Genomic DNA, 15,131 nt, shown 5'->3' on the forward strand with positions numbered 1-15,131 from the left:
CATGGTATTGCCCAAGGTCCATGCTGCCATTGGCAACCTGGTTGTCATTGATCCTGGCTGATCTTGGTTAGCACGTTAATGTCACTATTACCAAATGCCTGCAGAAACTATGATGATGTCAATCATCCATGCTGCCTCCAGTAGCCATGTTTAAGTAGCCATATTTAAGACCATGATGCTCCCTGGGATATTGTTAATGTCTAGAATCCCTTAGGCTAGCCAAGTCTTTGCTCATCTTTTAGACCGGTACTTCTGCCTCAGGTCATGTTCAGTTACCTATCCTGAGATATATTATGTTGAAGTCACACATAGTGAGGCAATGGACACCATCGTTTGTCATATGTACTTCAGGCCTCCAGCAGTCATGACAGTGATCCCTGTCGCTTGTTGCAACTACATTCCCATCACTGTCTCCACACTTCTGCCCAATTTATGTTAATCATCTTGGTAGCTTTTATCATTTTGATATCATGATTCAAACTGCCACTAGACAAGTTTCTTTATATGGTCATAGCTGCCCTCTGGAACCATCTTCATATCCCTGGCAACAGATACCATGGTATATTTCAGATTTCTACTCCCATAACCAACCAGGCAGTGAGTGATGCTACTACCACTTTGGAACAAATTGATGATAGCAGTGATTGCAGCTGACAAGGGAAATATATTGATGTCACTCATCCAGGCTGCCTCTGGTAGCCATGTTGAGAGTCACAGTCAGGGTCTTTGAAGAGGCCTTGATGTCTGTGATAACTCAACCAGAATACTCTGTCGTGAATTCATTGTCAGTACTGGTGCCTTAGGTCATAAGGAAATAAGGGCTGTGTGCTGCTACTGGAGACATGTTTGGTGCCAGTGAGCATATCTGCAAATTGAAGCTATGTTGAGGTCTGCTGTAATCAGAGATCACGATGGAGTCTATGGTTCCGATTGCTGATGGAGACCCTGGTGATCTATGGAGACCCTGGTGATCTATGGAGACCCTGGTGATCTATGGAGACCCTGGTTGATGTCTATGATCTCTGGTGCTTCTAGAGATCACGCTGAATTCCAGTGTCCATACTGATACTTGAGGTCATATTGAGGTTATTTGTTCTTATGTGGCACTGGAGATCAGACTGATGTCTGAGATCCTACCTGCTGCAGGGAATTCTGTTGATGTCCCTGATGCATGCATATAGCACCCACTGTCATCCCTAAAATGTACAATATTCTTACTACCACCAGAATAGCTAGTGATGTTGATGACCTATCCTGTCACTGGAGAAGAGGTGCATGGCCATAATTTGTTCTTCCCTCTGAGTCAATGCTGATGTCTGATACACACACACACACACACACACACACACACACACAAAATCTGGCAACAGACATCATGGCCATCAGACCCAAGACTATCGTTCCCAATGGCAACCTTACTGTCAGGGATCCGTCTGCCCCTGGGAACCATTTTAATGTCACTGATGCAAAGGGACTGCAGAAACGTGGATGATGTAAATCATACATGCTGCCTCTAGTAGCCATGTTATAATCCATAGTCAGTGCTGCTCCTGAAGACACTGTGCATCTTAATTCCTGAGACCATCAGAATCTACAAGGAAGTTCAGTCGATTGTGCTGTCTTGGGTCGTGTTGAGTTACATGTTCTGAGATATGCTGAAAGTCATATACCGTGGCATCAGATGCCACTGTATGTCCATGATATTTGAGGCTTCCAGTAGCCAATATGTCAATATGTTCCCTGCTGACTCTTGTGACCACATTAATGTGACACTCATTCACTGACAATGGACTCACTACTGATGTCTGTTATCTATGCTTCTAAGAAGCTTATGGCCATTCACAAGCAGTTTAATGTAAGGATGCATCCTGCAACTAGAAAAAGAGTATTTTCTACATGGTCATACCTGCCCTCTGAAAGGATTTTGATGTTCCTTGTACTTCCTGGGAATGGAAACCATGTGATATCACAGATCCCTGATGCCACAGACAAACAGATCAGGAGTTATACCTACTCCCACTTTGGATCAGATTGATGACATCTGTGATCCCAACGACCCAGGGACATGGATTGACATGACTGATCCATGCTGTCACTGGTAACCATGTTGACGTTCATAGTCTGTGTGGTCATCGAAAAGCTACCTGATGTCTTTGATCAATAACCAGAGGAAACTATTGTGAAGTCTATGGTAAGTATTGCCTCTTAAGACCATAATGAGGTAAGTGGTATTTGCTGCCGTAAGATGGGTTTGATGCCTGTGATCTGAACTGCAACCTGAAGATATGTTGATGTCAGGGCTGTATGCTGTGACCAGCGATCATGATGGACTCCATTGCCCCTATTGCTGATGGAGATCGTGGTTATGGTTATGATCCCTGTTACAGCTTGAGAACCTGTTGAATTTCAAGGTTTACACTGATGCTGGAGGGTATGTTGAGGTCAGTGTTCTGAGCTGACACGGTAGATGAGATTGATGCTTGAGATCCCATCTGCCACAGGAAATCCCATTGATGTCCCCGATACATGCATTTCGTGCCCGCTATCAACCATGTGATGTACAAGGTTGTTACTGCCCCCAGAATTGTCCTGTCAAGGATCAATCTTGCCACTGGAAAAGAGGTTTATGACCAAAATTTATTCTGCCCCTTTGATCTATGTTGATGCCATTGATAGATATATAAGTGGCAATAGACACCCTTGTATTGCCCAAGGTACATGCTGTCATTGACTACCTTGTTGTCAGTGGTCCCTGATACCACTGAGGACTATGTTAATGCCACTAACTCAAAATGCAGAAACTCTGATGATATCCATTGTTCATGCTGCCTCCAGTGGTCCTGTTTAAACCCATGGTCCACGATGCTTCTGATGAAATTGTTAATGTCCAGGATCCCTGAGGCTAGCAGAACAGAAGGTGAAGCTTTAGGTCGTACTGTTCCTCCAGGTCATGTTGAGTTCCATGTTCTATGTCTTATAGAGGTCACATATATGGTGGTAAAATCCACCATTGTATGTCCGTGATACTTCAGGCCTCCAAACAGATGTGATTATAGTGATCTCTGCTGCCTTATGGAGCAACATAAAAATGCGTGACTCCAATTGCCAGTGGAATCTATACTGTTATCAGTCACCCATTCTTCTGCCCAATGAGACCTTGTTATTTATGAGAAGTGTGTTGTCAGCTGTAACAATTTTTATGTCAAAGATCCATCCTGCCACTAGAGTTGAGATTTCTGAACATGGTCATCCCTGCCCTCTGGAATATCTTGATGGCCCTGATGCTTCCTGGCAGCAGACAAGATGGTGTGTCTCAGATCCATGCTGCCATAGTCAACCAGGTCCTGAGGGATCCATACTGCTACTTTGAACCAGTTAATGACATCAGAGATCCCAACTGCCAAGTTAAATGTATTGAAATCACTTATCTACAATGCAACTGGTAACCATGTTGAGATCCTGTAGATAGTATTGTCTTTGAAGAGTTCTGTGCTGTCTGTGATCCTGTAGCCAGAAGAGTCTATTGTGAAGGTCCATGGTCAGTATTGCTCCTAAGGTCATAAAGAGGTAAGTGCTGTGCTGTTACTGGAGATACCTTTGACACCTATGATCATACCTGAAACCTGCTATGTTGACATCAGTGCTGTATGATTTGACCAATGATCACGACACATCCCATTGTGTCTGTTACTGATGGAGACCCCGGTCATGGCTATGATCTCTGCCAATGCTTGAGGACATGCTAAATTTAAAGGTCCATACTGACACTAGAAATCGTTTTGAGGTATGTGTTCTGATCACATTGATATATGAGATCCTACATGCCACTAGAAATTCCATTGATGTCCCTGATGCATGCATGTCACCCCTGCTCTAGACCATTAGTTCACTGATCATGACAAGGGACCCCATTGTATGTTTACACTCTTTGAGGCTACATGCAGCAATGTTCTCAGTGACCCTTTCTCCCACTTGGGACTGCATCAATATGAGTGATTGTAACTCTCACTGGAATCTCTACTGATGTCAGTGATGATTGCTTCTGTCACCTGTTCTTTATGAGAAGTATACTCTAAGCTGTTACAATTTTGAAGTCCATGATCCATCCTGACACTATAGTTGTCATTTCTGTTCATGGTCCTTTCTGACCTCTGAAACTATCATGATGTTCCTGAGACTTCCTGGCAATAGATACCACGGCATATCCAAGATCCCCTATGCCACAGGCAACCAGGATTTTAGTGATCCCTCTTGACACGTTGGACCAGAATGTGACATCAGCTGTCTTATTTGCTAAGAGAAATATATTGATTTTACTCATGCATTGTACCATTTGTAACCACACTGAGATCCGTAGTCAGTGGTGTCTCTGAAGAGCTTGCTGATGTCTTATGATCACTATGCCTAGAAGCGTCAACTGAAAAGTTCATGGTCAGAACTGCTGCCCAAGTCATAACAAGGTTAGTAGGGTGTGCTGCTATTGCCACTAGTTTCAAGCTTCTGATGTGACCTACAACCTGAACCCTTGTCGCTATTAGTGCTGTATGCTGAACCCAGGAAACATGACGGTACTCATAGTTTTTATTTCCTAGGAAGACCCTGTCAATGATCTGCGTTGCTGCATGAGAACAGGCTGAATATTACAGTGCATATTGATGTGTATGGTTATATTGAGGTGAGTGTTCTGAGCTGGCATTGGGGATCAGATTGATGTCTAAGATCCTACCTGCCACTGGAAACTGTGCTGATGTCTCTGATACATGCATGTATTTTCTTTTTGTAGACCTTGTTATAAATAATACCCTTGCTGCTGCAAGAAGACGTTTGATGTAACTGATCCCTCCTGATTCCACCAGAGAGGTGATTTATGTCTATAATGACTTCTGCTCTCTGAATCTACACTGATGTCAGGGGATACACTTGTCAGCAGACACCATACTATATCTAGAATCCCTGCTGCCAATAGCAACCATCATATTAGAGATTTGTGCTGCCACTTTGGACCAGGGTGATAATATCAATGATCCCAACTGCCAACAGAAATATAGTGAAGGTAGTCAGTCATTCATGCTGTCACCTGTAACTCTATCGATAATCCACAGACCATGCTGACTCTGAAGTCCTTGCTGATGTCTGTTATCCTTATTGCTAGAAGAGTCTGTCTTGAAGTCAATACTGCTGCCTAAGTCATGTTGACTTAAGTATACTGTGCTTCAAGCAGAGATGAATTTCATATCTGTGACCTGACTTGGTGACCTGAAGCAGTGTTGATGTCTGTGCTGTCTACTGACATCGGTAATCACGATTGTGTTCGCTGTTTCTTTTAAGATACTACTCAGTGAAAGAATCTATGAAACGTCCATGATGCAGGTCGTAGCCCCTGCTGTGGACTGTATTATGTCTAAGATCCACACTGCAATCAGAAGAACTAGTAAAGTCAGTGATCCATCCTGTCCATGGAGATGTTCATGTTAATGTTCTCTGTGGCACTGTGAATCTACTGATGTCTATGCTACACCTAGAAACAGATACCATGGTATTGCCCAAGATCAATCCTGCCACAAGCAACCTTAATTTCAGCGATCCCTGTTGCGAATGAGTACCACGCTGATATCAAGAATTCAAAGTGCCACCCAGAAACTATATTGATGTCCATCGTCAATGATGCTACCAGGAGCTATATTGAAACATATAACCTGTGTTGCTTCTGAAGAAATTGCTAATGTCAAGGAACCCTGTGCCTACCAGAGCCTCAGGTGAAGTGTGCCTACCAGAGCCTCGGGTGAATAGTCAATAGTGCTAAGTTTATGTTGAGTTAACCTTTCTGTGATATGTTGGGGTCACTGATACATTGTGGCAACAGACACCATTGTATGTCCATGAACCTTGATGCCACTAGCAGGCACAGTGTCAGTGATCACTGGTGATACCTGGGACCGCATTAATCTGAGTGATTCCCACTGCCACCAGAATCTATACTGCTGTCAGTGAGCCATTTTTCTGCCATCTGAGACCATGGTATATGTGAAATATGTCCTGCCTGCTGTACCCTTGTTGATTCAGGGTTTCATCCTGCTGTTAGAGAAGAGGTTTCTGTCTATGGACCTGTCCTCTGAAACTGTATCAATGTCATTGATACCTCCTGGAAGCAAAGTGTATCCAAGATCATGGCTGCCTTGGGCCCACCAGCAACCATCAGGTGTTCATTATTCCTAATGACGTCCTACTTGTCACAGGAAATTATGGTGATGTCCGGGATGTATGAATGTAGCCCCTCTGTAGACCATGCCATGGATAAAATCCTAATTGCCACCAGAATAGTTACTGATACAAATAACCTTACAGATACCTGCCAGCTGTAACTATTTTGATGTTGAGGGTCCATCCTGCAACGAGAGAAGAGGTTTGAATCCATGATCTGACCTTCTGTGATGAAACTATGGTGTCAATGATAACTCCATGGTAACAAACATTATGGTACAGTCCCAATCCATGCTGCCGCAGGCTACAGAATGTTAATTATCCCTGGTCCTACATTATTATTACTATTTTAGTGATCCCACCTACCAGTGGAAGCAAAGTTGATGTCAGTGCTACTTGTTGTCACCAGCAAATAAGATGAAGTCCTTCATTGTCATTGAGATTCTACCTGCCTCAGGAAACTATGGTGAGGTCCTTGATGCATGCTTACATCCGTTGCTATAGACAACATCATGTATAATATCATGTATACTACCACCCGAGGTGGTATTTATGGTAGTGACCCATCCTGTGACTCAAGAAGAGATTTATGACCATAACCTCTTCCACGCTCCATATATGCTGATGTCACTGACATACTGGCTGAGCACCGTGAGATGTTGAGGTCACTGATATATTGTGAGACATGGACATAGTTTCTGACGGCAGGTTGGATTCTGTGATATTAGTACCACGGAAGTGCAGACACAGGGCAAGTGCAGTGTAGACAGGGATCAGGGCCCTGCTGTCTGTGGTCTTCACAGGGGTCTCTCTTCAGTGGACAAGGGGGTCTACCTGCTGAGACAAAGACCCAGGTCCACACAGACAAACTCAGGACACAGAATGAAGATCCTTGTTTAAAAAAAAATACCGACCTGGAGCTACAGACTACATCCAGGAAGTAACACAAGGAATCTGTGTCTAAACACAGGGCTGAGAAAATAGATCCCGAGGGACGAGGCAAAGTCTCCTCTTTACAGATGAGAGTCCTGCACTCAGGTTTTAGAGTGTGAGTCTCCCATTGCAGGTGAACACAGAGCCTGATCTCTATGGAGTCCGTGTGGGGATTGCAGACAGCGCCTCTGCTTTAAGAAGAAGCATCCCTCCACTGCATCCCCAACTGCTTGTGTTGCCACTGTATTCCTGGAAGCGGCTTTTCTTCTATAAGAGTCCAGGTTCTGACTTCTGAAGAGAAGAAAGAGGAAGGGTGGAGGAGAGGACACAGAGAGTCTGACCTGCGGGTCTCTCCTGGTGTCCAGACAGCTTCTGGGTCAGAACTCGGAGAATCATGACAAACAGCGCTCTGTCTGCAGCACAGGGTTCAGGCAAAGTCTTAGTCTCTAGGTGGTGATGTCAGGGGTGGGGAAGCCAAGGGTTGGGGATTCCCCATCTCCCCAGTTTCACTTCTGCTTCTAACCTGTGTCAAGTCCTTCTGCCCGGACACTGATGACGGAAGGGCAACTCTCACTCCCATTGGGTGATGCGATCTCTGGGAACCAATCAGCGTCGCCGCGGGCACTGATTTTAAAGTCGAAGCAGCCGCGGGACTCCGAGGTCCTGGATCTGAGATGTGGGCGATGGCTCAGCGCACGCTGCTCCTGCTGCTGGCGGCCACCCTGGCCCCGACCCAGACCCGCGCGGGTGAGTGCGGGGTCGGGAGGGAAACGGGCTCCGCGGGGAGGGGCGGGGGCAACACGGGGAAGCCGCTTCCCCACGTCGCCCACTGAACCCTCCGCCCCTTCTCCACCCGCGTCCCGAGCCCCGCTCCCCTCCCCTCCCGGCCCGCAAACCCCTTCGGGGTCCCGGGAGGAGGTCGGGGTCTCACCGCGCGACTCCCACAGGCTCACACTCTCTGCGGTATTTCCACACCGCCGTGTCCCGGCCCGGCCTCGGGGAGCCCTGGTTCATCGCTGTCGGCTACGTGGACGACACGCAGTTCGAGTGCTTCGACAGCGACGCGGAGAATCCGAGATACGAGCCGCGCGTGCGGTGGATGGAGCAGGAGGGGCCGGAGTATTGGGAGCGGCAGACACAGGGAGCCAAGAGCAACGAGCAGATTTACGAAGGGAGCCTGAGGAACCTGCTCGGCTACTACAACCAGAGCGAGGACGGTGAGTGACCCCGGGACGGAGGTCACGACCCCTCCACATCCCGACACAGGGGCTGCAGACATCCCAGGTCCCAAGTCCGAGGTTCGAGGTTCGGGAACAGAACGGACCAGGGACCAGTTTCCCTTTCAGTTTGGAGAAGTCTGCGGGTGGACGGGGCCGTGGACAGTGGGCGCGGCCTGGGCGGGTGGGCGGGGCTGACCGAGGGGTTCCCGCAGGCTCTCACACGCTCCAGCGGATGGTCGGCTGTGACGTGGGGTCTGACGGGAGCCTCCTCCGTGGGTACTGGCAGTACGCCTACGATGGCCGCGATTACATCGCCCTGAATGAAGACCAGAAAACGTGGACGGCGGCGGACACGGCGGCGCAGATCACCCGACGCAAGTGGGAGCAGACTGGTTTTGCAGAGAGATGCAGGGCTTACCTGGAGGGCACGTGCCTGGAGTGGATCCGCAGATACCTGAAGCTCGGGAAGGAGACGCTGCTGCGCACAGGTGCAGGGGACAGGGACAGCTCCTCCCTCTGCCCTCGGGCTGGGGCTCAGTCCTAGGGAAGAAGAAACCCTCAGATGGGGGGGGATGCCCCTGTCTCAGAGGGGAGAGAATGTCTCTGGGTCTCCTGATCCTCATCACACTGACTGCACTGACTCTCCCAGGGCTCAGCCTTCTCCCTGGACAGTTCCCAGTCTGTCTCAGGAGGGAAGGAGAGAAGTTCCTGACTTAACAGCAGGGGCTCCCTGCTGTGAGTCATGGGCTCTCCCAGGCCTGGTTCTCTGCGCACACCCACTGTGGACACTGACTCCTGTCATGTTGATTGTGTCAGCCCTTAAACCTCGGGACCAGAAGTCTCCTTTACCTGATGGACTCCCCTATTCTAGGCTGGTTCCCCCAATTTCTAGAACTTTCCAAAGAATACATTCTCACAGATCCCTCCCTGTCTATGGGGTTTGCATCCCCCTCCTCCGTTGAAACCCCAAATCTATGACTAAAGTGGTGAATGGTCACATGAGCACTTATGGGGTACCGTGGAGGAATATAAATTGTGGACTTTCGGTTTTTATCTCTTTTCTTTTTCTCTCTTTCTTCTTTTCTTTCTCTTTTTTTAAGGCATTATTTTGCTTCTAGTCAGTTTTTGTTTGCACTGGAGTGATCCTGTTTCTCCATGCCCTTGTATTATCATTTGTATCTGTCTCCACAGGTGGCAGGAGAGACTGCTAACCTGGATAACTAGACAAATTAAATCAAGGTTCTCATTAAAGGAGAGATTCCTGGGGGCTTAGACTGTTTCCTGTCAGAATTAAACATCCAGAAGCCTCCTGCTCTTCCTCTGCCCCGACAAGTTACAGTGCTCCCACTAGTGAATCAGGATTTGGACTTTCTGAGAGACAGGGTCTTCTGCAATCCAGGGCTGGAGTGAGAGGGAAGATCCACACACCCTGTGAGCACACTGTGTTCCAGTGAGTGCTGCACTGGGGTCCACAGCACACTCCATGGATCCTGAGTAACACACTTGTACCTTGTTGCCCCAAAGGCAGTGGCTGGGAGTCATTTTGTCTGTCTGAGTGTCAGAGGTTCACCACATTTTTGCTACATACTTCTTGATGGCTGTTTGCTTAGACTGACAGTTAATGCTGGTCAGCAAGATGACCACAGTGGTTGACTCTCAGTGGTGGCCACCTTCAAGGAGTACATGGCCCTAATTTCTAATTTTGATATGAACTCAAACGCATATACAAATTATATATTTTCCATTCCATCTTCCATTCTATGACTACCTGTCTCATGCTACAGAACATCATATAAGATCGGCCATGTTGACCACTGGCTCGTGTGAATTCCCTCTTAGCTTCTGAATCCCCCAGGAAAATGTGTAGTTCTGTGCTGAGGGGACCAGCTCTACCTGCAGGTCACTAGTGTAGTGACAGTTGAAATGTCACACAGACACATAGTTCCAGTCATGACTGATTTAACTGAGTCTTGTGTAGATTTCAGTTTGTCTTGTTAATGGTACAATTCTTTATATCTTCCCCACAGATCCTCCTACAGCACATGTGACCCATCACCCCAGATCTGAAGGTGATGTCACCCTGAGGTGCTGGGCCCTGGGCTTCTACCCTGCTGACATCACCCTGACCTGGCAGTTGAATGGGGAAGACCTGACCCAGGACATGGAGCTTGTGGGGACCAGGCCTTCAGGGGATGGAACCTTCCAGAAGTGGGCATCTGTGGTGGTGCCTCTTGGGAAGGAGCAGGATTACACTTGCCATGTGCAACATGAGGGTCTGTCTGAGCCCCTCACCCTGAGATGGGGTAAGGAGGGTGTGGGGGAAGAGTTGGGGTCAGCAAAACCTGGAGCCTTCTGTAGACCCTGAGCTGGTCAGGGCTGAGAGCTGGGGTCATGACCCTTACCTTCATTTCTTGTACCTGTCCTTCCTAGAGCCTCCTCCATCCACTGACTCAAACATGGCAATCATTGCTGTTCTGGTTGTCCTTGGAGTTGTGGCTGTCATTGGAGCTATGGTGGCTTTTGTGATGAAGAGGAGGAGAAATACAGGTAAGAAAAAACAGGGTCTGAGTTTTCTCTCAGCCTCCTTTAGAAGTGTGCTCTACTCATTAATGGGAAACATTCACACCCGGAATTGCTGCTGCCAATTCTGGAAAATTCCTGGTGTCAAGAAGTGACTTGAATTCTCACAGCTTTTCTTCTCACAGGTGGAAAAGGAGAGGACTATTCTCCAGCTCCAGGTTAGTGTGGGGGACAGGCTTGTCCTGAGGCCATTGGAGTGACGCTGGAGACGTTGGGAGCTCTGGGAATCTGAGGACCCGACTTTTGCCTTGATAGGAATACCTACATGTCCATATACATATGTTTTGTTTTACCCTAGGCAGCGACAGATCCCAGAGCTCTGATATGTCTCTCCCAGAATGTAAAGGCAACACTCTGGGGCCTTCTTGGGGGTGGCAATGTGAACATGATTAGGTTTCAGGGACTCCCAGAATTCCCTGTGAGTGGTGGGTTGTTGGGATGTTGTCTTCATAGTGATGGTTCATGTCTCTTGTTCTCTAGCATGAAGACAGCAGCCTGGAGTGGACTGAGTGACAGACAGTGTGTTCAGGTCTCTCCTGTGACGTCCAGAGTCCTCAGTATTCTTTAGACGACAGTGTCTTATGTTCGCTGTGATTCTATGGGCTCAATATGAAGAACTGTGGAGCCCAGCCTGCCCCTGCAGCCCAGGACCCTGTCCCTGCACTGCCTGTGTTCCCTTCCACAGCCAACCTTCCTGGTCCAGCCAAACACTGGGGGACATCTGCATCCTGTCAGCTCCATGCTGCCCTGAGCTGCAGCTCCTCACTTCCACACCGAGAATAAGAATCTGAGTGTGAACCTGATTGTTAACGTCTTGACCTGAGGGTTGATTGCTTGTGAATTTAATGGATTAAGAATACTTAGAGTTTTGTTGGAGAAATAAATGGCAGATGGAGAACCTTCTAGAATCTGTGTCACTATGCTGTGTGTATCTTTTGTGACAGGATGAGGCTGTGGGAACTGAGTGTGAACAGGGCAGTGCCCAGGTGGATTCAGTCCATTATTAACTCTGAAGGGGTCACTCCTCGGCTGTGTCACCTCCAGGGTCTGCTTCCTCCTTCACTATGAAGCACATGCTGAGAGTCTGTGATCACAAGGACACAGGGAAGACCTGAGCCTTGTCCTGTCCCCAGGATGATGAGTCTCCAGGGCTGAAGATCAGAGACTCAACTGTGGATCCTGTAAAGTGCTGGGTACACAAGATAAGTCACACTACATTTCTTCCCACCCACTTGGTTTAGCTACTAATGATGTGGTGGTGAAGCTGCTCTGGGCGCTCCCTGTAGCCATGCTACTGTTGTCATTTCTGCTTCTCCTTCTTTCCAGTGTCTTTTCCAGGGTTCTCAGGTATAGGATGTGACTTTCTGTTCATCTCTCAGGACCATATCCACAGCTGAGATAATTGACTTAGGTTTTTCAAAACCTATTTTTAATAAGGGTTCTTTTCTTTCTTTTTTATTTTAAATTTTTTATTGGATATTTTATTTACATTTCAGATGTAATCCCCTTTCCCCATTTCTGCCCCCCCCAACCAAGAGCATATCCACAGCTGAGATAATTGTCTTAGATTTTTCAAAACCTATTTTAAATAAGGGTTCTTAAATGCTTAACCTCTCTTCTACCCACCACCCACCAGAAGTTGTGGAAAAGCAAGGTTGTTAGGATACAGGGGAAATGGACTTGTTTAGAAATGGTTCTTTGCAACAAATCCAGTCTCCATTGTCTGGTTATCAGGAGTTCAGTTCACAAGAATCAGCCTTGGCAGCTCAATCCAGAAGAAGCCAGAGGGCTCAGCTGTTTGCTGTTTACAAGTAGTTCCTTGGGGCGATTTCAATCTCAAATTGTCAGGATTCCAGCATTCCAGGTCAGTCGTGTCAAGACAGCAAACCGGAATCATCAGGTGTGGCACAACCCAGCAGAAACAGCCAGGCCTCCACCAAATAATCCTGAGTCAGCAAGAATGACCAGGAGCAGCAGGGGCACCAGGAGAAGTTCTCTGCCTTGACTCTCTCAAGGGATAAAAAATCAGCAAAGATGAAGACATGAGACCAATGAAGCATTGCAGAGCCAGCTGTACAAGCCCGCCATCACTGTCCACTGTGTCCTGTTATACTCCCTCCAAACATCACCTCTTCACATGAGTCTTGCTTCAGCAAAACACATGTGAGTCTGTCTTAGCAAAACTCCACTGGAGTCTGTATCAGCTGACATATCCAGAAACTTCCACTTCCAGAGAGAGAGAGAGAGAGAGGAACATGGAGGCAGATGTTCCCATGTCTCTGCCAGTCAAAGGTAGTTGGTATATCTAGGTTGGGTATTGGGTTACACTTCTGATTGTGTGGGCATCTTGTTATTGAGCATTACCAAACATATAAAGCCCTTGATTAACATGTAAAAGAAAGGAAGAAATGAAGAAAGAAAGAAAGAAAGAAAGAAAGAAAGAAAGAAAGAAAGGAAAGAAAGAAAGAAAGGAAGGAAGGAAGAAAGAAAACAAAGGAAAAGACAGAGGGAAAAATAAGAGCAGGCCAGAAAAAAATAAAATAAAGTATTTCTTATTCCAAACAATAATAAAATTGGTTATTAAAGAATACTGATATTTGATCTATTACATGACAAATTTGTTGTAGTTTTTCCCTACACGTGCCTTTATAGCCCATAAAAAGTATATTTCCAACATCAATAGACAGCTCCTCTAATGGAAAGACAATATATATAATTAGATTACATGTTTATTCTTTTGAATTCGCCCTGCTTCAACACAAATAATTGCACTGTGTGCTGTAGCCACTATCTAAAATGCAAAAAATTAAGCTTTCAATTGGTATACTCATAGCCAGTACATAGCTCATGGTTTAAAATTGATTAAAATTGTTTTTTTTTAGGATATTGCTAATTTTCAAATTTTACAAATACAGCTCAACTTAAGAAACATGTAGTTTCCTTCATTTTACAAAACATTTAAGAGCTCATACTGGATTGCCTGGACCCCAAGAAAATGCCATAACAAATTTGTATATCAAGTAGATTACAGACCTTAGAAAAGCAATTGGCCATACAATTTTATTCTTTATATTGGGGTTACTATATAATACAAGTTTGTCTATGTAGATTGCTGTGCCACTGTAGCTGGTCTGCCTTTTGTGATCCCTGAGGCCATAAACTGCAGTTTTCAGCACTTACCACCTCATTCTAAAAACAGGCAAAGATTAAGTAAACAGCTTTTGTTTTGTCTCAACAAGAATTGCTGGGCTCTAACTTATGCCTGCTAGTCTGAGGCTACTTAAAAAGTTATTATAGACTTTATTACTAAGTATAAAAAGTTTCCTATGAAAGCAATCTAAAGAAAAAAGTACAAAGAAAACTTCTATTTTATTTGAGAAAAGGAAAAAGGTTCTATTTTATATGCTACCCTAAGTGGGAAAAGACAAAGAGTTCTGCTTTATCTCTCCATTAAATTTGCCCTCTTATCCTTTTGTCCTCAGTATTCATATATTTTTTAAAATATATGATCACACGTTATAAAGTTCATTACAAATTTGTAACAAAAATTAAATTGAAATAAAGGTTTATAATGAAGAATATTTATATACATATTTGTTGGAATTGATTGTGTGGCTAAACATCCATTACCTGCCTGGCTCCACAGGTTCACTAAAGGTTCAAAAGTATAACTAAGTTATCAGTAAAGATTTGTGTAGATAAGCCCAGACAATATTTTATTTTCTATCTTAACACCTACAGTAAATTTTTGGTTCCCTTTTAAAGATCTTTGACAAATTGTTTTATAATCTTTTGGAGTGTGCTCTGAGTGGAAAAAAGTCTGGTTATTGTCTAAGAACAGTTAGCTGATGTTATTTGAGAGACTGACAAAGTTCTTACTACAGTTTTGACTCTCAGGAAAAGGCCTAGTAACAGTCTTGTTATAAAAGAGCTTAGTAATCATGGGTATAATTTTAAAATCTTTTTTTAAGATCATCACTAAGATTTAAAAAGTGATGTATTATATAACATCACCACAAGACAGTACATCTTTGTAGATCTACAGAGATCTGCTCCAAAGGGGTGTGCTGTTGCTTAGTGATTATTACATATGTTCAATAATAATAGCTTGAGACTATAATTTGATATTTCTAGAGAGTGTATAAGTCAAATTATAAAATTTGTTTTCAGTGTCCTAAATTTTTTTATATTGGTGGA

At 45.3% G+C, this 15,131-nt stretch overlaps 1 protein-coding gene across 3 annotated transcripts; it reads left to right on the forward strand.

Annotated features, from left to right (window-relative positions):
• The first annotated feature begins 983 nt into the window (after window positions 1-983).
• Window positions 984-11,842, forward strand: LOC114621543 (H-2 class I histocompatibility antigen, D-B alpha chain-like). 3 transcript variants are annotated; one of them, XM_028767837.1, is made up of 10 exons: window positions 984-4,460; window positions 4,593-4,675; window positions 4,784-6,667; window positions 7,268-7,881; window positions 8,082-8,351; window positions 8,567-8,842; window positions 10,382-10,657; window positions 10,785-10,901; window positions 11,060-11,092; window positions 11,415-11,842. In XM_028767837.1, the coding sequence occupies exons 4-10, from the start codon at window positions 7,809-7,811 to the stop codon at window positions 11,417-11,419; spliced, it is 1,050 nt and encodes a 349-aa protein (XP_028623670.1). In that variant the 5' UTR covers window positions 984-4,460; window positions 4,593-4,675; window positions 4,784-6,667; window positions 7,268-7,808; the 3' UTR covers window positions 11,420-11,842. The 3 variants fall into 3 exon arrangements, with proteins under 3 accessions (XP_028623670.1, XP_028623669.1, XP_028623668.1); XM_028767836.1 differs by having other exon boundaries at window positions 4,784-4,860; window positions 5,329-7,881; XM_028767835.1 differs by having other exon boundaries at window positions 4,597-4,675; window positions 4,784-7,881.
• The last annotated feature ends 3,289 nt before the right edge of the window (window positions 11,843-15,131 follow it).

This window comes from Grammomys surdaster, unplaced genomic scaffold (assembly GCF_004785775.1).
Source record: "Grammomys surdaster isolate TR1022 unplaced genomic scaffold, NIH_TR_1.0 183, whole genome shotgun sequence".
Classification (NCBI taxonomy): Eukaryota; Metazoa; Chordata; class Mammalia; order Rodentia; family Muridae; genus Grammomys; species Grammomys surdaster.

Excerpts from the sequence above, each read along its gene's own strand:
- LOC114621543 (XM_028767837.1), top strand. The coding sequence starts at position 7,809 with ATGTGGGCGATGGCTCAGCGCACGCTGCTCCTGCTGCTGGCGGCCACC. Across the intron at positions 8,352-8,566 it reads CTACAACCAGAGCGAGGACG|GCTCTCACACGCTCCAGCGG; the intron begins GTGAGTGACCCC and ends GGGTTCCCGCAG. Across the intron at positions 8,843-10,381 it reads GGAGACGCTGCTGCGCACAG|ATCCTCCTACAGCACATGTG; the intron begins GTGCAGGGGACA and ends TCTTCCCCACAG.